Here is a 25,240-nt window from a genome sequence, read left to right as displayed (position 1 = left end):
GCAAAGTAAAGCAAGGGTTTAAGCAAAGGATGTATGGAGTGAGCGAGTGAGTAGAAACTTAACTGGCTGTGATTCATGGAGATAGGGATATGAAATTCTGAGAACTGAAGCAAAGACAAATCAGTCCATGCAGTTTTCTGCTCCATAATGTTATGATCAAACAGTCATTATGCAAATCAGACAACTTTAGCCAAAGCGCAGGAATTTGCATAAATAGATAGCCATATAGTTGTGGGTCAGTAATTATGCAGCATCCTCACATTCTGACAACCTGAAATAGTTTCATTTCATTATAGTGAAAAAGAAACTGGCCATTAGTATGAACATCACATGCACCTTAACGTGGTTATCCTCTATTATCAGAAGACATTTTCCATGCATTTACAGGTTAAGAGTCTTGCCTGGAATAAATTTAATGGACAAGATACCTGAGTCTGCCCTTTTAACTGGGAATCATGAGCAAGCTAGGGTCACAACACATTTGCTTTCCTTCACTCTTCTCAGAAGTTAACCATTTCTTTTCTCTTTCATATGCACATCCTCATTGAGGGTGCCTATGAACCACAGCACTTCAGCTCAGAGATTTTTTGCCTTACCAGTGCACAAAGAATGCAGCAAAGCCCTGCACTGGCCCATTTCTAAGGCATAAAAGACATGGTGAGTGTCTACCTCTTCAGTTTTGTCACAAGATGGAGTCTTAAGTTGTATGCATCTGAGGGGGGGAAAAGAAAGGACAGGGATATTCATAAGGACTAATTACTAGCAGGTAATTTATCTTTATTGTGCAGATCATATGTTTTTACCTGTTCCCAACCCTGGCTGATTCTTCAGAGTTTGATCTTAGCTTTCTACCCTGCTTTGAGTTGATCATTTACAGTAGACAACTGTACAGTACTTTACATTTAAGGGTCCCAGAAAGGCATTAAAATGATTTTATACAATGGAATTTGTAGTTTTCACTTCAGTATTTTTAAAATTTGGAGAATTACATTAAAAAAAATTTAAAGAACTTTAAGATTTAAAGTTAGAAATTCAAGCGCATAGAAATTGGGAAATACCAGAATTAAGATTAACTTCAAAATGAGGAATCTCTAATGGCTATCTTAAATTAATGAACTCTTGGCAATTTTAGCCTTTCTCTCTCTATTATTTCCTCTACCAACTTAGCCTTTAACTCTCTTTATCTCTCTATGAATTCCTTATTTATAAACAGAGAAAATAACATCATTTCACCTTACAGAGGTGTTATAAAGATAAATTCATTAATGTATGTGACTCACTAAGATACTAGGATGCTGAGTGCTACAAAAGAAAACATGAGAATTTCAGTGCATGGTTCAAATGAATAAGGTAGGAGGCCACATACTGAATGAAGAAGACAAAATTAAATACTGAATAGTGAAAACCATATTTTCTAGGCACTGAATGAGGCAGGATTATTCTGAAAAAAGTGTGAAATAGCAATCTTAGTTCTGGAATTTTCTATTTTTTTTTTTTACTTTCAAACTTTTAGATTCTTTTTATGTAGTCATATAAGCATAATAAAGTATAATTTCAGGAATAGTATGCAATTATTAGCATGACTCCATTACTAGAATATGATGTCCAGTCCTAGTGTCCTCATTTAAAAAACGATGCTAAAATATTAAAGGGTTCAGAAAAGAACTAGAAGAATGAGTCAAGGCCAGCTAACATGCTCATTAATGAGAGATTTAGGAAATAGACTCTAATTTATTCAAGAGAAGGTAAAGAGGTGACAGTCTATAGCAACTTATATAAGGGCAAGATTTGTGATAGCATGCAACTTTTTAATGTAGCAGAAAAGTTATAAACAAGGTATGAGGAATGGAAGGTGAAGGAAGACAACTACACTCCAGAAATAAAGTGCAAATATTTAACACTAAGGTAATTAATCATACCAAAGAACACAGGGACTTCTCCATTAATGAAAATTTTTAATATAAAGACCAAATATATTTCTATTGGATATGTTGTCAAATTTTATCAAATGTTAAGGCAGTGCTTTTCCACTAAGGTGTCATGGTGCCTTGAGATCCTCAGGGGTACTGCAGTGTGCCACACAGTGTTAGTACTCTTAGGTGTGGAAACATGATTGACAAGATAAACCCAGAGGCTGGTCCAGGTGAGCATGGACATGTGGTACGTGATGTGGCAGAAATGCCACCATCTGTGTCCCTCTCCAGAAATCTCTCTGCCAGCGCGAGAGGCTGGTGTTGAATTGATCCCTCCCTGCCTACATGACAAAAGCCCGGTGCCTCGGAGGCGGATTCTCTGGTCACCTGGGGAGGGGGAGGGAAAAGCCCTGCTCACCGGCCCAGGTGACCCGTGATGCTTTTTAAATTGGTTGGCTAGTGGCCAGCACTGGCAGCTTCAATTGGACCAGGCGGCTGAGGTCAGAGAGGTTATTTAAAGGCCCAGTCCAGGAAGAAGGCAGCCATTAGCCATGCGGTCAGCCAGGTGAATCTGAAACTGGCTCTCTCCTCATCACCGCATGCTCAAAGAGCGACCTGCCTTCAGAGGAAAACTCCAACCACCTCTGGATGATGCGTTTGAGTAAGCTACTCAAGATCCAACTAGATATTTAGCTTACAGTAACTCAGATGCGAGATCAAAAGGGCTACTTCAGCCATACTGGTATGCTCTATGGGATTCCTCTGATATTTCTATGTTATTGCTCTACCTTTTACCCTGTTTTCGCTCTACCCTCTGTAATCAATAAAGTTCTCCTTTGTGACCGGTGTGGGAGACTTACTGAAGGGTGGCTCTAAATTATGCCTAGGAGGGCCCTTAGGTCTGTGGACTAAGGGAGACTTTCCTAATAAGCCCCTGACTTGGGGGGAGTGCCCCAAGTGCCTGTATTGGGTCTAGTGCCCATTGGACGATCAGGCCTGTGTTTTCCAAGGTGCGCAGAGTCAGAATTGAGTCCAGAGCCTTGGATGGTGGCAGCGGGAACCCCAGGCTAGCGGGTGTGCTCCAGGGAAGGGGTCGGCCGGAGGTGAGGCACCCCAGGGAGGGTACTCGGAGCCTGGAAGGTGGTTGGGCGCAGGGAGGGGTGGGCGGCTCAACGCAGGAGCGCCCCCTACTGGCCCACCACATGTGACACTGAAAGCATGTCTGTGGCGCCATATACCGCAGGTTCAGCTATTCTCCATGTTGCAAGGGAACAGTGTAGGGGTGTTTTTTGACCCTTGGATATCCTGGGCTAAAAAAAAGCCAGGGAAAAAAAAAGTGGAGCAGCACGCACAGGGGCAGCATGCACCACTCAAAACCAGAGCCTGGCCAGCTGGAGCCATGCTCCGGCTGCCAGCCAGGCTCTGAGTGGCAGGATTTCCACTGCTGCAGCCCCAGGAGGCCCCCCAGGACCCCAGGTAAGGTTGCTGAGGGAGCCCAATGCTGGCCACAGCCTCCCCTAGCCCTCCCAAGGTAAGCTGCCTCATGCCAGAGGGCACGTGGTACAAGACAACCAATGACAGCACAAGGTGTCCCACTGCTAGTTGTCCCCGGGGAACCAAAAGTCCATGCTCATGTGGACGAGGCCAGACATTCCAACCCTTTGTGGTCCTTCTGAGTTTTCTGCAACAGTTGCTCCATTCATAGTTTCATAGTTGGTAGGGTTGGGAGGGACCTGAGCAGATCATCAAGTCTGACCCCCTGCCATGCACAGGAAAGAAAGAAAGCTGGGGTCAAACGACCACAGCCAGGTGATTATCCAGCCTCCTTTTGAAGACCCCTAGAGTAGGACCGAGCACCACTTCCCTTGGAAGTTGGTTCCAAATCTGCCCTGATTGTGAAGTAGCACCTCCTGATATCTAGTTTGAATTTACTCTCAGTCAACTTATGGCTATTATTCCTTGTTACTCCCGGTAGTGCTTGGGGGAACAGGGACTCTCCCAATGCCTGCTGGTCCCCTTTGGCCAGTTTGTAGATGGCCACCAGATCCCCCCTCAACCGTCTCTTGTGGAGGCTGAACCGGTTCCGGTCTTGTAGCCTCCGCTTACAGGGCCTGCCTTGCTGCCCCCTGATCATGCGAGTGGCCCTCCTCTGGACCCTCTCCACGCTGTCCACATCTCCCCTGAAGCGCGGCACCCAGAACTGGAAGCAGTACTCCAACTGTGGCCTGACCAGTGTCAGATAGAAGGGGAGGATAACCTCCCTGGACCTACTCGTGATGCATCTGTGGATGCTTGACAAGGTGCGGTTAGCCTTCCTGACTGTGTCCCCACACTGGCGGCCCATGTTCATTTTGGAATCAATAATGCACCAAGATCCTTTTCTGCCTCTGTGCTGACTAGAAGGGAGTTCCACAGCCTGTAGCTATGCTGCTGGTTCTTCCTCCCTAGGTGCAGTACCTTGCATTTATCAGTAGTAAAAAAACAAGTAAAAGCTAAAAGCTGGCATTTTCCAAGGGGATTCTTGAGTCTAATGACAGGTGCCTTGAATCTAACAGGAGGTGCCTGGAGTCTAAGAATGTTAAGAACCACTGAGTTAAGAGGTTAGCTGTAGTAATCACTGGATGAAAGTCTCTGGCTTATGCTTTATAGGAGATTAGACCAGATGATAATGATTCCCCCCTTGGCTATAAAATGTATGAAATTTAAGAGATTGATTATATAATTCATAGCTATTTTAAACAGGGCAGAATTGCTGAAATCACTGATTTAAATGTGCAAGCCCAAAATCTTGATTTTTAATATAATTTTTAAAAAATGGTTGTTTTCTCTATCCTGTAAACAGAGTGTATGTATAGAGAGGCAGAACTGAAGTTGTGCAGGAATTACCATGTCATTTGAATCTCTTCATTCAGCAGTTTTATGGAATTTGTTGGATTTTCAGAATAAAATTAAATTGAAAAATATGCTGTGTTAGGAAACTATTTCCCTAGACCTATCTGCAGTGCCCTGTTTGTTGCACCTTGAATTTTGCCAGAAGGAGTCCTTTTCTTATAAACCTTACAAGCTCTTCAACTTTTACTTTTTATTATACACAGGCTTCTGTAGAATCCAAGTCTACTCAGTGCCCAGTCTTTTTCACAAACTTATATTATATATATTTATATTTATATCATTGTCTACTCCTATCTCCTTGGACATAAATTGGGAGTTGTTAGGTCTAAGGATGCTGAAAAAGATCCAAGGACATAATTATGAAAGAGGAGTGCTCAAAAAGGAAATGGTCTAGCCCAGACTGAGAAGAGCATAAAAGATGACCACTTGAGCAACCACAGCAGGTTGCAAAAAAAGGGGAAAGCAAACAGGGCAGTTTGCAAACCAGTTGACAGGGCAGTTTGCCACCCCCACTTCTTTGAATGGTGTATGGCATGTAAGAGAGCCTTCAAGGTAAGTTGTTTCTGTAACTAAGAATAAACAACCCAGATATCTACCTTAAGTAAATCCAAACTTAGAGTTTACATCTTAGTTTTACATTTATAGTTCATGAATTTTTTTTGTCCAGGCACATTTTTGTGACTTAAACGAATGTATGTATCCAAAATGGGCATACATACATAGTGGCATACATGCCAAGCCAATGCACATCCTAGCACACATGATCAGTCTCCATGTACATGTTCAGGTGTCCACAGGACAAGGGTAATAAAATCACAACCTACAAAAATGCCATGCATGCAGCTGGAAAACTGCCATGCAGGCACACAAAGGAAAACAGAATCGAGCCCTAGGTGTACAGAAATCCTAGCTTCTTCCAACAAAGTTCCTTATTTTTTTAATATTAAAATTGGGCTGGAAGGAAGGGGGTAGAGGTTGAAAACTGTTGGTGGAACTGTAATTGCTGAAAGAGAACAGCTTATTCAGCCAAACCTATGCATAAATCCCAATGTAACTTCTCCTGAGTATGATAAAATCTGACAGAAAAGTATAGCTCCTGACAGAAAAGATTTTCTGTGTGCTGAGTCCCATCACTCAGAATTAAGTGTCTGGGTCATGAATTTTCATTCACAACAGGTAAAAATGACCCAAAATCTAATTTAACCCTTCCATCCTCCCCACAGCCTTACTGTTTACACCAAGTTTACTCAGGAATGGCATTTTCACTATTTTTTAGCATTAGACTTTATGCTCTAAAAGATATCAACAATAAAATGTGGACCAACCACAGACAAATTTCAGGCAGAACTCAACTTCTAGAACTCCCTATTAAAATATATGAAGAGAAACAAAAATCAAAACAAAAAAAATACTAAGGGTATAAAAAGGTCTGAATCAGATTTTGATATATCCAGTCACTATTAGTATTACCATTACCTATATGTTTTAGATAAATCTTTTATCTATAACAGAGGTGTTTAAATATGGACAGTGGAGCCCAGTCACCTGGCCCCTGGTGCTGCCCCTGGGTCTGAATTGACCCACACACCACCAGACTGGCCCTGTGCATACTGCATGTGGTTCCCACCCCTGCTGGTTTTGAATCCACGCTGCACATCCCCACCCACTGGTTCAGGACTGGGCTGCATGTGGCACCCAATCCAGGATTCACACTGCCTGCTCCAGCCAGTCTGTGCTTGCAGTGCAGGTCGCAGACTACTTGGAGCAGGTGCCACATGTGGCACAGTCCCAGACTGGCAGTGGGGGAGGGGGTTGCTGCATGAGGTTTGGATCCAGATCAGTTGGGAATGGGTACTGCATGTGGTGCAGGTACCAGAACATGCACAGGATCAGGCGGGGATAGGGGGGCAGGGTATCTGTGCAGTGGCCCACCACTCATCTGGCAAGTGGGATAAAAATAATTATTTTCATTTTATCAAAGAAGCACAGAGTTGTGCAGTGACTTGTCCAAGAATATAAGACAGATGACAATTGCAATGCCATGATTAAAACCCTTATAATCCTTCCTTATAATCCAATGCCATATCCACTGTATCAAACCATCTCTAGAGGTTGTAGACAGAACACTTCACTGGCAAGTGGGATTCTTACTCAAGTTTTGCCTACTCATTTTTTGGGGGAGGGCAGAGAGAAGGTTTTGGCCCTTATGTTTGCCTAAATAACCTTCCAAATGTGATCTCAATACAGCATCATCTTTTGGAATATGCAGACAATGGTCTGATAAAACAGACAGCAGTAATTACTTATAGTCTGATCCACTACGAAATCCAAGTAGCATAACCATGGGCTGAGGAGGTCTGCTGGAATGAGGGGAAGAAATTCTTCCCTTATACTGGCTATTTCACACAGCAGAGCCACTCTGTGGTTATTACGTGGGAATCAGCTCTGCAGTAGGCTGCACCAGAAGTTCATCTTGCCTATGGAGCACTGGCTAGTGCATCCATATTACTGCAAATCCAGTAACTGTGTCCAAATCTCTGTTGTGCAGGAACCATCCAGAGAACTGGCTCTCTAGTGTGTAGGGACCATCCTCCTATTTATAGTCTCTTGAAACAGTACCTTTATACAGCAGTACCAGGCTTAACCATCAGAAACAGAAAGTAGGGAGGGACTTCAAGGGGCACCTGGTACAAGCTTCTTACACAGATGCAGGATTTGCTGTTTCTTAATCAACCTAGATAATTGCCTATCTAGCCTCTTACTGAAAACCTCCAGTGAAGGATATTTTACAACTTCTCTAGGTAACTTGTTCCACTTTTCTACAGTGAGGATGTTTTTCCTAGGAATATATATGAATCTGCTCTGCTGCAATCCACTGCCCTGTGTCCTGGTCTTTGTGGCAAGGGAGATGGCTGGAAAGGAAGGTTAAGGATTTGCCTGTATGAGAGATGTGAACTACTTACCATATATTTAACTTATAAGATGTTAAACACAGTTTTGCTCTTACATTACAGCTCCACTAGGTGGAAAAATGGTGTTAGCTAGCCTGTATCAAAATTCTGGTGTTGATTAGGCAGCTCTAATTTTAACATGAGTTAGCGTCTTTAGAGACAACCTAGGACTAAATCCTATTTTATCTTTACATAGCTAAATGGCACTAACATAGCAGCATGACTGCAAATTTTGAAACTTATATACAGTTTATATTTTATTTCCATCTGTGATAGAGTAAAATCATAATTGTATATGCCTGTAATGGCTAGAAATAAACTGGAGGTCCCTACTGCTAATGGCTTTTCTGTAACCTACATTTACCTAAACACTAGGTATTGGGCTAAAAGGTAGTAGAGCCCTCCTCTTCCTGTGTTATACTCTTGCTTGTCCTGGTTTTTCTCCAACTAAAGTTTCAGGATCTACACAGGGTTATGCATGTTCCTGAGTAAGTCCATCCTGCCCCAAAGCATGTATGTTAATAGTGCAGCCTTCTAAACATAGGTTAAAGGTAACGTGTCTTCTCCACATTGGACTTAAAAAAACACGCTATCATTCTGTATATTTAAAGGGCTTGGTCCGCTTGTCTGTCTGTAACGCTTTTTAAGGGTGCTGGGAGCCTGGCACGGCAGAGAGAGGGGCCAGCTGAGGAAAAGCGGGAGCCAGGCTCCCATGCCATCAAGAACGCTGTGTAAATGAATCGCAAGAGGAGGCTGCTGTGAGAAGGCAATTAAATACAGAATGTAATCAAGAAAGTCATGCAAATGAGTGCCAAGAAAATGCCACTGTGAGAAGACAATTAGATGCACAAAGCCATCAAGAAAATCGCCATCGAAAAAGTTGCCATTCATCCATCATTCTTGATGGGCAATTCGCTAGTCACATCATAAATCCTAGTCCATATAAAACCAATACAGACAAGATCACATTTAACATCAAGAAAATTAAAACACATTTTCTAATATGATACACTTTCTCCATTATAGACAAGCCCTTCATGTTTGTTAAAGTTTTGCCCTTCTAAGAGATATGTTTGGACTTCAAGGAGCATTCAGTCATTTCTTTCCTATTAGCTCAAAACCTAGCGCACACACAAGCATTTTAATTTTTAAGGTGTCATGGTTTTGATCAAAGTAAAGGATGAAATAAGAATATGGGAAAATGTAGAGAATAACCTAAAATCCTTACCCACAATATTTCTTCCAGTGAAATAGCACCAGTTACTTAAAGAGATGTGCAGAACGTTGCCATTTTTGTGTATTTTCTTTCCTTGTACAGAGCCACTTCTGGTCACTATGTATGGATATGCTTCTGAGCTCTTGTCCTTTACCGTGCCTTTTGCAAGGTTTCCAAATAGGTTAAGAATAAAACCAGTTCTTTCCCCTTTCAATCCAAATATAAAACTGAAAGTCAATATTTCCCATGCTTCCAGAATGTTTGTTTCTAAGAAAAAAAAAGTGTGAAGGCAATGTGATGCTAAGAATCCTATATTTTAACAGTTTGCTTGAGCAAATTTCTTTGGATGTCATCAATATATCTCAAATTAAATCCAGACCTCAAAAAGCAAGTACAGTTCCCACTGCTGACAACAAAAACTACTGTATTTTCTTGCATACAGCACCCCTTTTCCTCAAAACCAGCCTCCCAAAACTAGTATGTGTGTACTAATCAAGGAAGCTGTTTTCTTCGCTGGAAAAGAAGCAAGCTTGGAGATGCTTTAAGGCATGCAGCTGCCAAAATGGATGCCACTTGCGTCTGGCTCAGCAAGCTGAAGGGGCAGAGAGTCCCATGTTAGTCTTCTCACAGCTGTAGTCATTGGATAAGCACTGGTGCTAGCAAGTGAGCTGCTGGTACTATCTTGATTGGGCTTGTGATATGGAGATAACACTTTATTTACAGGAACTTATGTAAAGAACTACTTACAGTATGGAACTAAGTGTTGCTACTGTCTTTGCAAAGGTCTGTGGCCTAACATTGTGTGACAGAGTAAGACCTCCTGGAAACAGTGTGTGTCTAGGAAATGTGGCATTCCAAGAGCCAGTCTGGGTGGGACAGCTTACACCAGGATGTGCAAGCTGCCTTACCCGGACTGTTTCCTGGGACACCACATTTCATAAACCTTCTGTTCCCAAGAGCAGCTTACAGCTAGTTATGATTCTGGAAAAAAAAAATTCTCTATATTCTGCCTTTCAAAAAAAAGGTCCATGTTTTATTTGGGGGGGATGTTGTATGCAAGAAATTGCAATATATTCAATTCCAGGACTGAACTGGACACATTACACATGGTTGAGCTGGGGACCTGCACAAGAGTGAGCAAAATGTGGCTCACACGTCAGATCTGGTCTGAGGAGGGACTCTGTCTGGCTCACGGAAAGTCCCTTGGTTCCGCCTGGCCCAGACACCATCTGGCCTGTGGTGCATCCTGCCGCCCCCTGAGCATATAGTGGGGCTGGGGCAGCTCCACAGTTGGACTGCCTTTCTAGGCAGCCCAGGCAGTGGCAGCTCTTTCCAGCTGCTGCCACTGCTGGCCCAGCCCCATGGTACTGGCAGGGACCCATGCGCACACCCCTGACCCTGGCCTGCCCTGCATCTGCTCCGGACTCAGCCTGGCAGACCAGACCAGCTCTGGACCAGCCAGAACCTGTGTGCACAGGCCTGCCTCGGACTCGCCCAGCCATGCTGAGCAGCGGCAGCAGCAGCTGGACAGAAGCTGCTGCTTGGCCCGGGGTAAAAGTGGCCCCTCCCCCTCGCTGCTGCCAGGCCCTTCTTGTTGCAGCCACCCAGAGCCCATGCCCAGACTGCTGTACAGCTCCTCTGCACTGTCACTGCTGCCCCACTGGGCAGCCTGGAGGTGGTGGCAGTGGCAGTAGAGAGGAGTGGCAGCACAGCCTGGGTATGGGCTCCGGGTGGCTGCAGCAGGAAGGGCCCAGCAGCAGCAAGGTGGGGGCAGTTTCCCCCTGGGCCCAGCAGCAGCTTCTGCCCAGCCACTGCTCAAGCTTCCTAGAAATATGAGGAGAGTCCGGAGCAGGCACAGGGCAGGTCAGGCTGGTGCTGTGTGTGTGGATTCTGGCTGGTCTGGAGCTGGTCCGTTCTGCCGGGCTGAGTCCAGAGCAGGAGCGGGGTGGGCTGGGGGTGGGGCTGTGAGCGCAGGTCCCTGCCAGTACCATGGGGCAGGGACCAGTGGTGGTGTGAGCCAGAAGAAACCACCGCCGCCACCACTGCCTGGGCTGCCTAGAAATATGAGGTGGGCTGGGGTCAGGGCTGCAGCTGTGCACTGTTGGCAGTGGCAGGGAGGAGCCACAGGGCACGTGGGCTTCAGGCTGCTGCGGCCTGGGGGGGATGGTGCTGACCAGCCCACAGCAGCTCCCCAGAACTTCCTATGTGGCCTATGGGCACAAATAATTGCCCTCAGCTGCACTCGTGGCTCCCCAAGTCATGAGACAAGATGGGGAACATTTTCAGCTCCTGGCTTAGTTTATAACAGTTTTAGCCAAAAGAGTTTGTTTGCTTATTTATTAGTTATTTTGTTTGTGTTTTTACATTGTATAGAGTTAATTTTACTATATTTCATATACCGGCAGTTTCTTCTAATGTATACGTAGGCCTTTTACAGGGCAGCAGAGGAAACAATGATGTATAAAAATGAGGGAATTTGATCGTAAAGCCCTAATAATTGGCAGGGAGTTTCAAAGGCAAGGATAGTATCTGGAACCACTGTTAGCTCAACTTTCGAGAGCAACCAGATTTCCAACTGACTGCATTTTTATAAATGTACAACCCAAAGCCCTATGCTCACAGTTGAAAACCACCCCCCCAAAATTAATGACTATCTGCAAGCTTTTTACTGACAGCCTAACTTCTTTTACTGACATGTTTATTACTGATATTACTGTTTTACAAAATGCAAATGTAACTCTTCTGCCAGGCCCTGCCCTGCAGCCATGCCCTAGTTAGAAGGACTGGGTTCAAATTTAGGGTTTTAACACCAACCATAGTAAAAAAAAGTTTGGTTGTCAGTAAAAAGTTTGCAGTAACAAATATTTTCTTTGGTTAGCAACCCTGCTTAACTGAAGCAATGATTTTTACACTGTGCTTCCCAGCCCCCAGTAGAGGACCCTCTACTCACTCCCAAGCCCTGATGCCCCTGGCCCCACCCTGCACCCCCAGCCCACCCCCAGCTGTATCCCTGTCAGCACCACTCTCATTATTCCAGCATCAACTCCCAGAGAAGCCTGCCTGTAACCCAGCAGTATAACAGACGATCTGGGACACAGCAGCGGCAGCACACAGCTGATTGCTGACAATACTGTAACCAGGCCTATTCTACAACTATTGCAAAACACTGTTTCTTTGCTAGTGAAGGTGGGATAAAATTGTTCTCAGAACAAAATTTAATTCAGATCAATACAAAGTCTCAGGCAGGGGCTTTGTAACCATACTGAAAATTATTAGTCTCATCTACACCAGCAATCAAACCATTTTTGATTCAAGGAAAAGGAGCCAAAGTAAAATTCCAAGTCATTGTCATTCCTTTTTTGTACTGTTATCCCTATCCAAAAAAGCACTTAAAATGAAGCTGCATTAACATGACAGGGACTTAAACACACACTTCAGTGCTCTGTTGAATTGGACCTTGTGACAGCTTTTCTCCTTTTAAATTTATTCTGAGGTTTGCAGAGCTTATATGTAGCTGCTCATTTGCTTCATCCAACTGCTTCTCTTGAACTAAGCAATTTCTAATACCTCACTGTTATATGAATTGAATATAGGTTTTTTTAGTATTTAGATTTGCCATTCTTATGCTCTAATTTTTGGCTGACTGCTTTTTTTTGTTCATCCTCCTATGAAAGACTACATTTTGAGCCCTCTCACCATACAGATTTCCCTTGCTTTATGCTGCACATGCATTACTGGAAAACGGCGCATAACTCAAACTCACATAAAGGGAACCCACTTTACATTGTAACAAATAGGGATATGTTCCAAGACCTCAACTGTACTGAGCCCCAGACCCATTTCTACCACTTTTACATGACAATTTTGGTACTCACAAACAGCAGACAGTACACACAAGCATAGGGTGGTGGTGAATGTTACCATAATGGGGATGGCAACTACAGAAACACGTGTCACAGACATCAAGTGAGAAGCACACATCCACACAGGAGACAATAGCTTGGTGTACATCACTCCCACAATGCACCGCACAAATAGCTGACTGCAGGCTTCTACCACACCGATCGCATAAGAGTGAATTTACCTTGCATATAACACATCTTTGGTATAAAAAAGGTCATCGCATAAGAGCGAATTCGCACACACAAAACCCGCATAAAGTGAGGGAAACGTGTACTCAATTAACTTGTTCCATTATAAGTAGTGGGATTCAAAAACCTGAGTCTGAATATCTTTACATTCTTCAAAATGCTCTTGAAGATAGTGAATTGGAAGCAGACAAGTCTGTTTAATTATAAAACTTATCTGAGTCACTACACTAATACATGAATTTTCTCCCTTACCTGCCTCATCACTTGTTTTTTTTTTTTTGTGCAGGAAGAAGATGACATAGTAAGAGTTAAGACTCAAGGACTCATAGTGGAACCAGATATGTACACAATTCCTCAGCTTCTTGATAACAAATTTGATGACAACAATATGCTTATACTGACTCTACCACAGAGATATGGTAACTTTCTTAACAACATGGTACTGTGAAAAAATACATTTGATAAGGGAAAATATGACTTATTTTATACCACACTGAGCCATGTACTGGCTCTGTCAACCATATAGTACTGCATGGTAGTCAAACTGGAGGGAAGGACGGATACTTGTATCTATCCATTTATAATGACACACAGAAAATGAGGAAAACAGGATTTTTTTAATTCAAACGCTTCTCCAGTATCCTTCATGATCCTTCTTATACCACAAAGGAGGATTTAAGAGTCATCGCCAAACAACTAAACTGATACTGATATCTGTGCTCTTTACAAAGCTTTCATAATGTAGGACAAACCAACATTATTCATTCATTATTCAGTAGCAGATTTCACTCAGTGAAAGGTTTGGATTACATTGGCTTATCTGTTTAAGGTTCAGCCTTAGGTGTACACGCTTAGTTGGAAATTTGAACAATCCCTTGTAACAGGGAACCCTAGCCCTGTTACTAGGAGCCAGGGTGGTCCCTTTAAATCCAGAACCTTCCAGTCATGGACAGCCGGTCAAGTACAGTTTAAGGCTCAAGCCCTGCCATGTGGTCAGGTGACAGGAAGAGGAAGGCCAGGATCTTACAAATGGCAAGTGGACAAGGTCAGAGGGGCAGCAGGGAGGGGGACTCGCAATGACCATGATGCCGCGGCCACAGTCTCTGTTGGCAGACTACGCCATGCTGTGAGCCATCCTCACGATCATCTAAAGTAAGCAGGCTTGTTGCCTCTCTTGTTTCTGTATTATTATTTTTCCATTATATGTCCTTTAGAAGTCTATGTTTTGTGTTGAATGTTAAAACCGGTGGTTTGGGTGAGGCTATTTGGGAAAGAAGGAGGCCTCAGTGGGGGCCCACTGCAGTGTGGGGACCCCAGCACCAGAGAGGGTGCAATATTCAGGGTTGAGTTGACCCTAACGCCAGAGAGGGTGCATTATTTGTGGGTAAGCTGACCCCAGCACCAGAGAGGGTGCAGTATTCGGGGTTGAGCTGACCCTAGCACCACAGAGGGCGCAGGAACCTGAGTGAGTTTTTTTTTTTGAGAGCTAGAGCCTATGAGTCAAACCCTGATTAGTGGGGTTTTTTGACTGACAGGCCTAGCTAGAGAGAGAAGGGGTAGGCCCACAGTGGCCAAGACCCCAACATAAAGAGAATTAACAAATACCATCTGCGAGGCTTGGGCTGTGGTATAGTGGAGGAATGGAGCTGCAGATAGTGCCCCCTGGCATTGGGGCATATAATGGGCAGCCTCCCACTTAATTAACAACAAGGCATGGCAGGCGAGAAGGCAGGTGGTTGGCCCATAACAGGTGGGCGGGGCCACCAGTAGACTGACCCGGAGCAGGCCCCCCCCATTACAATGGTGTATTGGCCGGGAACTTTTCATACGGCAGTATGCATCATAGGATGTTGGTTCACCCATATGAGGGAAAGAACCCTTGGGTCAATAAAGAAACCAGGAAAATGAGGGCACGCTAGCCCTGGACCCAGAGCCACAGCAGCAAGTCTTGGAGCGGCTATGCCAAATAATACAAGGCCTACAGAATCAAGCCGCAAGACAATAGGCACTGTTAGTCAAAATGACCAGTAGCATCCACCTGCGATCAATGACCCAGGTAGGGATGTGTGGCAATGGGGCGAGAGGTGACTCTGAGGTGGAAGACGAACCACCCACATTGATGCTGGAAGTGACAATGGAGGGAAAAAAGGTATGGGCTATGCTGGACTCAGGCTCATTGAAGACCACGGTGCGGAGTGATGTGTTACCGGCAAGAGAGAGGGAAGTAGTGGACTACGTAATTGTGCAATGCTGGTGCAGGGATTCCATCAAAGTCGATAGAGTGGGGGTCATCCTGCAAGTAGGTGATAGGACCTGCCAGAAGCTAGTTGGGGTCACTGAGCGCTTACCCTACCCAGTAGTACTGGGCTGTGACTGGCCAGAGTTATTGACAGAGATAGCCAGTGTGAGGTGAAAGGAGGAGACTGAGATGAGAAAAAGTTGCTGTTGGAGGCCCTGGGAGATTAGAAAGCCTGAGGCTAGATGGGAAGAAGATATGAGGGCTGAGGGATTCGCAGGTGAAACCGAACAGCCTCCTGCCGAAGAGGCCGAACAAGAGGTGGATGCCGCACGTTTGTGGGAGGAAGAACATTTCCAGTTGGAGCAGAGTCGGGAGGCAGATTTTTGGTATGCTTTGCAGGAACACCTGGCTCAACGAAACGGCAAGGTATTATGACCAGAGCTGATGAAGACAACACCGAGGTTCGAGGTAAGAAATGACCTCCTGTACCGAATTGAGCAAGGGAAGCCTGAAGGAGGGGAGGTCGTACAGTTGCTGGTACCTCGGCAATATCAACGGGCTCTACTGAAGGTGGCTCATGAGCTCCCTATGGGTGGACATTTGGGCAGGGACAAAACAGAAGCCCGCATTTGGGCAAGATTTTTTTGGCCAGGACTGTTGCGGGAAGTGGCGAGGTATTGCACTTCATGTCCCGTGTGCCAAAAAGTGAACCCAAGGCATCCTCCAAAAGCTCCTTTAATTCCGATGCCTTTGATAGAGGTTTCCTTTGAGCGGGTGGCAGTGGACATCTACACCAGTAGACGGACCCCGAGCAGGCCCCCCCGTTACATCCCTCCTTAAGCTTGTTATTCAAACTAAGTCCTTCACTTCCACTAAACTTTACACAAAAAATACCATATTTTGATACTCTAGTATATATATCACAAAACTGACAATCTCTTCTCATCCACGTTAAAAGGACGGTTCAGAGATTTTTCTCCAACCCTTGGGCACTTACACACATGCAGGGAGGCTGTTTCGACATGCTGTAAATCCAGCACGTCAGAGCAGACTCAATTAAACGAGTCTGCTGGAGTGCAGAAATGAATGCGCTCCAGCAGCCTCCAGCATCATGTGTATCAGTATCCCTGCACTGAAAAATGGCAGCAGGGCGCTTTGAACTAAATCTTGTCAAATGAGCTTTACTTCATAGCGCCCTGCTGCCATTTGTCAGCACAGGGATGCTGATACACATGATGCTCAGGCACTTTTGATTAGCACAGCTCACTAATTAAAGTGCCCATCCCCCACCCTCTCCCTGAATCCCAGAGCATGTCTATAAGCGCCCTTTGTTTACACTGAATTAAGTATTTGTCTACATGTGCTGAAAAGAATATAAATTAGTTGACATTCCCCTACCTGATTTGCTTCCCCTCTCGAACATCATACAAAGAAAAGAAGACATCTGTGTCCTCTCCAATCGTATTATAGGTGAAGCTCTTTAGACTAAGGAAGAAATGATGAGGTATTGGCATACGGCAAGCTTCCCCATGACGCTGGCGAATTGTATCCACCTGAATTTAAACAACAGAAATAAGTTTTATTTTATTCATAAATAAGAGGACTGTAACTCCAACAGCAGAGATATATAGTTCTTCCTTCGCCATGATACAGAAGTTTAGTCTCAAATTAAATCCTATGAAAAAAGACATATGAAAGATGAGTGTTCTGATTTTTCTACCTGTTTTTCATTTAGGTAATTTTGGAAACAGATAATTAACTAGATGTGTAAAGTTACCAAGATGAAATTTATATCCCTACCCATCAAAAAGCCCAAATCAATCCTAGTTTTCAGTCATGCTAGATAATACAGTTACTAATAAAGGGTATAAAACGGTGATGTTAGAATTCTTGTTGTCAACTCGCATTCTTAGCAAGTATTAGAAACCTGCCGAAATGCTGACTTTTTCTAGCAGTTGAAGAATCTTTACCACCCTGCAAAGAAGAGATGTCAAACTGGTTTTGCAGTTTGGAAAGTTCTTGAAATCGAGAAAAGAGCAGCCTATCTAAGGAAACTCTAGAAACAGCTGACCTGAGGAGTAGACTATAGCTTAAGCTAAGACTTACCTTTTACTATTGATGTTTGAATAACAAAACAAGATAAACCCCAAGTAACCCATACATTGAGATTAAATACACTGTGACCAACTGATATCAGTATGAAATGAATGACAAATGTGTGTACAATACCTCAATTCTGATCTGATATTGTTTTTAAATCTGGAACTCCCTTCCCCTTGAGACCCAAAAGTGCCCAAGCCTGGCCATCTTTTAGCAGGTGGGTTTAAGCTTGGGTACTCTTTAGGGAAGTATTTTATTATTGTGTTTTATTTTATTAGTTTTAGTTTTTACTGTTAGGCTCCCCCAACATGTGCTGGTAAAGGTGTGATTGGATCGAATGCATGATCCGGACAATCGCATCTCCTGCCATACCACACATGTATGGCAGAAGGCACAATTATGGGATCGTTCATTAAATCCAATTGTGCTTTATTGCTGGTGTAGCGGGAGCCAATCCTCGGCAAGAAGCAGGCTCCCATGGCTAGAAGCCCTCTTTGGTGGCAGGGATCTCAGTCCCAGCTGTGCCACACAGGCTGCCGGGACCCAAGGTTTGTAGCAGCACCCCACGTCTGCATGGGCTGAGAGGTCCAAAGCTGACTGGACTTGGTCCTGGCTGCCCGTGTGGTTCAACTCGGAACAAGAGCCCTGCAACTGATAGGGCTCTTGGTCTTGGCTGCACATGTAGGGCGCTGTTGCAGAACTCTGGGTCCCAAGTGCCAGTGTGGCACAGCTGGGACCAAAAGCTCCCTCAGCAAAGGGAGCTTCCAGCCATGGGTGCCTGCTTCTTGCTGATTCAGAGGGAGCCCAAGATCAGGCTCCCCCTACACCAGCAATAAGTCTCCCAGCCATGGGGGTGCATGGAGCATCCCATGGCCAGGAGATCACAATGGCTGGGAGATCATAGCAGTTACTGTCTCCCAGCCATAGACTGCCTATACGGGCAAATTAAAGCTGGAGAGAAACCATCTATAGAGCTACACCAGCTACACATTTTTGAACAATAACTTTATATCTGGTTAGACCTTTTTAAGGCACTACAGTTAATTTGCACATATAGCCAGTTTAAATTTACTGCACAATTACCTTGTTAATTGCACAATAAATGTAATGTGTAAAGGGTAAGCGACCATGAGCCTTTTTGGGGAGGGGAACATAGAAATCTATCAAACAAAAATATTTTGAACAGGATTAAATATACAAGTGACAAGACAACAATGAATTGGTCTCTCTGTGAAGAGATTCTGTTTCAAAGGTTTTGGGAATGCATTTCCTTATAAGAAAAATATTAATATTTTAGCTACTAGATCCACCCTACTTTAAAAGTCACTATCTAAAAGGAAATACTTTCTGGAAGCTACAATAAATCAGGGTATAACAGAGAACATGCCTAATTCACTATGTCTGTTACAAGCCATTGTGGTCCTGGGAATTTGGGGAAATGTGTAGGTATCCAGAAGGACTAAGTGCAGACGTATGTGACTAAGAGGGAACCAGGAGACTGATGAAAGGCTAATTAAAAGGAAGTCTTCAGGGGGATGAGGAAGCAAGCAGGGAGAAGACCTATGGTGCTGACAGACGTAACAGTTTGCCATGCAATCATCCACTGAAAACTTCTATAGACATGCACTGACAGAAGTGCACAGCTGCACAGCACTTTAAAAATGCCTGATCAGGTGACATTATATAAAGGTTCAGGTGAAGCTGCTCTAAAGCAAAGCCCCTTCATTAATCTCTGTCAGTGCAGTTGGGAGCAAGGCTTGGCTGACACAGCTGAGCTCTGCTCCACATGTTGTCTTCACAATGGGAAGGGGGGAAGGGAGGGGAGTGATTTTGGTCTGGGGGTTGCCCAGCCAGCACTGGATGGTAAGGGGCTCCAATTCACCCCCTGCCCCACTTTGGCACAGCTGGGGAAACCCCGAACTGAACTCACTCCCCCCAATCTTAAGAGCATTGGAGTTTGGAGAGGGTGCAGAGCTAAGGGACAGATGCTGCAGACTCTCTGCCTCTCTCCCCTGATCAGCTCCAAAGGGGAGCTGGATCGCACACCTTTCTGACCCAACAACAAATGTCTGTTGAGTCAGTAGGGCCAGTCTAACTCGCAATGTTTTCTGTGAAGTGTTGTAAATTAGATTGGGGTGTAGGTTGTAGCCGTGTTGGTCTAAGGACATAGGCAGACAAGGTTCTTTGGGTGAATCTGATATCTTTTATTAGACCAACTTAAACAGTTGGAAAACAATTATTAAGCAAGCTTTTGGGTTCAAAAACCCTTTGTCAGGCTAAGGATCAACCTCTTGGATACTAAAAAGCATGGACTAAATATAGACATTGGATTTATGACACATTATAACCTGCCTGACATCTGACTCCCCAGGTATCTCTCCACTTTCATCCCCCTTCTCTCCCCCCCCACCCCCCCCAGCCTGTCACTCACCCATTGACTCCTTAATCTACATTTTCACTGACTACCTGTCTTTTATGCATACCAGCCCAGCCCCTGGCTTCTTTGCTTTTCATTCCATCCAGAAAGAGCACGCACCAACTGCTGAAACTTCCTTAGCCTGACCAAGAGTTTTTTAACCTGAAAGCTTGCTTAATAATTGTTTTCCAACTATTTAAGTTGGTCTAATAAAAGATATCAGATTCACCCAAAGAACCTTGTCTGTAAATTAGATTGGGGAGCTGTATGGCTGTCAGGGCCTCTAGATTAGTAGATCCTGCTCCTGGGTATTATCAGGGCAGAAGTCCTGGGAAGAGCAGCAGCTGGAGCTGAGGAAGAAGAAGCACAAATGTAGGAGAGGGAACCTGAGGAGGAGTAAGCAAAGCTTTAACATCCTTGCATGAATCACTTTATATACATTTCAATCAATGTGTAATTGTATTATTTCTTTACAGTCAGATACTCTGTCACAGACTTAAAAAAACCAAAACATAATGAAGTTTTGCAACCATTTTACCTGTGATGTGCTCTGCTGGACACTGTGCCTGCTCGATAAATGCTGCAGAGGAAAAAAAAGAAAAAAACCCAAATTAACAGTTGTTTATTATACAGGAAACATTTGCACACTCATCTTATACTGAGTTAGAACACTGTCTTTAAATATTAATTTTAAAACTTAAAATACTCCTCCTTGTTTTCTTTTCCAGAAATTATTCCTCCAATATGTTGCTGCTTTTTTTGTCCTAAGTGTGCCATTGATGACCCTTTTGAGATCACAACAGGCTTCTTCAGTGTATTTTCATATATCAGAATAATATCGGAATGATATACAATGTTTAGAAAGGATGGACAGGGAAAGCAAAGACATGTTGCTTTGTATGTCAAGGATGAATGTTTGCTCTGAGGTCTGGAACACTGTATGAAATAATACTGCTGAAAGTCTTTGGTAAAAATAGAGAGAGAGAAGAACAAAAGTGACTTTATGGTGGAGGTCTACTAGAGACCTACAAGCCAAGAAATTCTGGTTTAGGAAACTTTTTTCTCAGTTAACAGAATCATACAAATACAGGACTTCATATTAATATAGAACTTTAACTATATAAGACATCTCTTGGGAAAGTAAAATAGGAGGACTAAATCTTGGGTGCAGACAGAAGTGCAGCTCCCTGCTGTAACTGAGAATGCTTTGCAGGAAGTGTCTGGAGTTACAAACATCTCCTGGAACAAAGAGAAGTTCATTGTTGGTTCCAGGGGAAAGGGGAATCTAGCCACTGGCTGCAGCTGGTTTCCCCTAGCAACAGCCCCTGCTCCCTGCTAGGCTGCAAAGTTTTCAAAAGGGGAGGAGGGGAATGGGAGGTCATTCTAAGGGTTCCTCAGCCAGCTCTGGAAGGTGGAGTGGGTGAACTAGAGCCCCTCCCCATATCAGGGGGGCTCCAATACACCTGTCCCACCCTCCAGCAAGGGCTGAAAACCCCCCAGACTGAATCCCCTCTGCTCCCTTTCCCCCACTTCCATTCTGAAAGCAGCTCAAGGCTGGCAGGCAGGCAGGCAGGCAGGCAGATACAAGTTACAGAAGACACTTTGTTTTGAAATGTCTTCATCTGACCCCTCATACAACGAGCAGTCAGATTTTCACCTGATCAGCCATTTTTGAAGCTGTCTGCAGCTGTGTACTTGTGTTTGGTCACAACTATAGACCATTTTCTGTGGCCAGATGAGGCAAAAATTGTCACTTCTGTCTGTGCCCCTTATTTTATTTATGTGCCTAAATGATGTATACAGAATGTAGACACTGATGCACAGTTCAGCTCTAGACATACAAACCTGCACGTATCCACTAAACATGCTCAGTGGTGTTGTACTCTGGCTGGGCAGGTATTCAGCAACATATGGTCACACAGCTACATGCACATGGCCAGGTAAGTCTTGATATTTTAGAAAGACAGAAAACCACAGCTAGATGAGAACTAGAGGTGTGCTGGTATATTGGTCCCATATAGGATTGGCATGGATAACAGGAAAATTAGCATTATCAGTGTGGGAGTGCCTCTACCTTCCTCAAAAACTTGCCTGCCACAATTAAGAAGACGGAAATAAATCTTATGTTAAACCTTGAGGTGAGTGTAAAGGATGCCAGACCACCCAATGGGATGCTTTATAAGTGCTCATTTTATTTAACAAAGTTGCAAACTGTTTGCTCGCGCTAATTAACTCATTAGTGCAAAGCAGCTGGATCCCAGCTTGGAGAGACTGCAGCCTCCCAGCTGCTCAGCTGTTCGCATTGGGGTTCCCTCCAGTTGTGCTGGTTGCCTCTGGAGCTTGGTTCTTGGGGTTCGTGCACCTCACTCTTCTCTCCCCAACCCGGGGGAGGTTTGTCTGGCTGATTGCTGGCCTCTTTAGTCCTTGGTGGAGCTCCTTCACTGCTCCTTCCCCACTCCGATCACAGCAGTTCTACGCTGCTTCTATTTCCAACCCCTGGGACGGCGCTGGGTGTGACCAGAGATCACATTTCCTACCTCCCTGAGGTCTTGCTGGCTGAAATCCAGCAGCTCAACCCTGAGGTAGGGGTTCCCTTCACACCTTACCAGACCGGGGTCGTCTCTTCGCGTTTCTGTTTGCGGTGTCCTTCTAATTCCAGGTAACCTCTCCAAAAACCATGTCTTCTTCCTCTTCTTCCTTCCAATGACCCGAGGGCAATGTCTGGTGCTTCACCTCTCCTTTTATGTCTAGCTGTGATCATTATCTCCTTATTTATCCCCCAGTGTGTATGCCTTCATTCCCCTGTTCACCTGTGTTCTGGTTTCACCCTTAGTTTCACCCATAGTAACAGGGGCTTGGCTTAAGCCCCCGGTTACAACTAGCAATCAGCTTTTTTTGCCCAGTGTACTAATAATGTCACTGATAAATGCCGTGTACTTATGTGCAACCGCAGCATGAACGTGGTCAGGAATGCAGCCTGACAGCTTGGAGAGCAGCCTCCTGCTGGTAAGTCTGTTGGGGGAAAGGGCATGGTGGGGAAGGAAGGCATGTGGGGGAGGAGGAGGAGATCAAGTCCCCCCACAGTGAGGGAGGGAGAGAGACACGAGCAGAGGCAGGGACAGGCACTGCTGAGCCAGGGTGGTGAATGTGACCCTGCTGGGAGCGGGATGGAACCAAGGGCAGTTCATCTGGGGCGCGGCTCCCCACTACTGTGCACACCCCCAGGGGAGGCATGGGGGGCATGTCCCCCCCCCCCCCCCGATTTGTGTGCAGGGTGGAGGCAGGCTGCCTCCTGTGGGCTCAGGGCCAGAGCCTGAGAGCCTCTTCCTGGAGGGGGGCTGGGTCAGAGCTGCGCTCAGGGTGGGTAGGGGTGGGGCAAGTGGCAGTGTAACTGGGAGGGGATCTATGGGGTTAGTTATAGCCACCCCAAAATTACCCAAAGCCTCTTCTCCAAGTGCTGCTGCTGCCTGTCCCACCCCTTTCCACCCCTAGCTCAGCCCTGGCCCAGCCACCCCACTGGGAAGAGGCCAGTGCAGCCCCTAGCTCTGAGCCCACCCTCCACTCTGTGCACAAATCTGGGGATGGCACATGCCCCTCATGCCTCCCTTGGGGGTGTGTTCAGAAGCAAGGAGCTGCCTCCCTCCCACCCCCTCTGCGCTCCCCAGAAAAGCTGTCCATGGTTCCGTCCCACTCCTGGCAGGGTTGCATTCACCGCTGTGGCTGGGCAATGCCTGCCCCTGCTCCACTCCCTCCCTCACCTGGGGGGCCTTGATCTGCCCCCCGACAGACTTACTAGCTGGATGCTGCTTTCCAAGCTGCTAGGCTGCATTCCTGTAAATCAGCTATCAGATTGGTATCAGCTGATATGGCTGGTTAATAATTGGTCATCGGTATCAGCCAAGAAAATCTTTATCAGTGCATGCCTAATGACTGAGAACACTCCCTTGTTCTAGCCGAGGGGCTTGAACCTGTCTGTCTTGCTTCCCAGCAAAGTGCCAAGTTATACATTGTCAAGGTGCCTCTCTAGCCTCTCTCTTAAAGCTGACTGAAAGAAGTCAGCAACAATTACTGCAAAGGAGGATGCTACAAATGGCCTACTAGGAACAGAATAAAAAGTAATACGTTCCAAATACAACAAGAAGCATTTGGGTTAGACCTTAGGAAAATTCTTCTCATGCTAAGGACAGTTAAGTTGCAGAACAGATTACTAAGAAAGGTTGTGGCATCTTCATCATTTGAGATTTTTAATAGCAGTTGTACAAATAACTCAGGTATCTTCTATGGGTTCCAGTCCTATATCTGTTGAAAGTTTGGTATTTGGCTACGGCATCAACAAAAAAACCCAACCACCAAATTCATATTTGGCTTTGGATAAATAATATCCCCACTTATATTCTTATAGTAAATGGTCAAACACCCCATGCTGTTCCCTTCCTCACCTGCAACCCCTACCCCCCCCTGAAAACAAAAAAGCAGAAAAAACCAACCCCAAAACAAAAACAGGAAAAGATATAAAGATATTCCGTGCAGGATAGCCCAATGCCAGTCTTACTGCTAAAACAGATTTTGATGTAGTGGCTAAGAGAGAGGCAAAGAGGAGTTTCTTTGGTTCCCTCAGAGAATCTAAAAAAAGTTCCCGTCAGTAGTGTTCTAAGCCACCTCTGCTTGCAAGCAAAGTCAAATGTTTCACATAGGGGACTAAATCCAATCTACTCCATGGCAAAAATTGTTCAGATTAAGAGTTTTATCAGTTTCTTTAGTAGAAGAGATATTAGATGTGGAAGTTATTATTAGTAGTAATAATAATTTATATAGGGCATACAGATATATCATAAGAAGGTCATAATAGTACAATCATAATAGCCATCTGAGCCAAACTCAGAGTATTAGAAATATACCAAATGCTCTGTTATAATGTTTCTATCCCCAGTCAAAATATGGACCTTTAAAGTCATATTGCTACTAAAGGAAATTTTCTGTAATGTGATTAAGAATTCTACAAACCTGGCTAGGGAAAGAAAAGCAGAAACTTAGTAGAAGCCTTTTTAATTTCTATTATATTTTTACACTAAAAAAAATAATAAAGATCTCCAATTCTGAATAAGGCAGTCATGGTGAAATTTCTTTGTTCCCTCCATGTTCTTTGCTATCTTCAAAACAACATCTATGTTCTCTGCAATCCTATTTCTAAATTGATTTAGCTTCCCTTATTCCATACACAGTAATTTATTGAAATACAAGCAGTAAAGTTGCATCATATCAATCAGAATTTCTCTTTATCTAACATGATAAACTCCTATGAGTTTTATTATTTTGTTTAAACAAAATCAATGCGAGTGGAAATTAGAGTTAATGAGCTTGAAATGTAAATCCCTGACATCTCTTCAAAAGCAGTGTATTTTAAATTCTGGTATATTAATAA

The 25,240-nt window shown here is 44.4% G+C and overlaps 1 protein-coding gene across 8 annotated transcripts in view; it reads right to left on the bottom strand.

Annotated features, from left to right (window-relative positions):
• The window catches only part of DOCK3 (dedicator of cytokinesis 3), a 664,549-nt gene that overhangs the window by 291,702 nt on the left and 347,607 nt on the right, over positions 1 to 25,240 (bottom strand). For all 8 annotated transcript variants that reach the window (XM_059715389.1, XM_059715393.1, XM_059715390.1 and 5 more), the window contains exons 8-9: positions 20,357 to 20,398; positions 16,701 to 16,855 (exon numbers count right to left, since the gene is read on the bottom strand). In XM_059715389.1, the coding sequence (XP_059571372.1) occupies positions 16,701 to 16,855; positions 20,357 to 20,398 (197 nt within the window). The remainder of the gene's footprint in view (positions 1 to 16,700; positions 16,856 to 20,356; positions 20,399 to 25,240) is intronic.

Source organism: Alligator mississippiensis, chromosome 12 (genome assembly GCF_030867095.1).
Source record: "Alligator mississippiensis isolate rAllMis1 chromosome 12, rAllMis1, whole genome shotgun sequence".
NCBI lineage: Eukaryota > Metazoa > Chordata > Crocodylia > Alligatoridae > Alligator > Alligator mississippiensis.
This window is presented reverse-complemented; position numbering and strand designations above follow the sequence as displayed.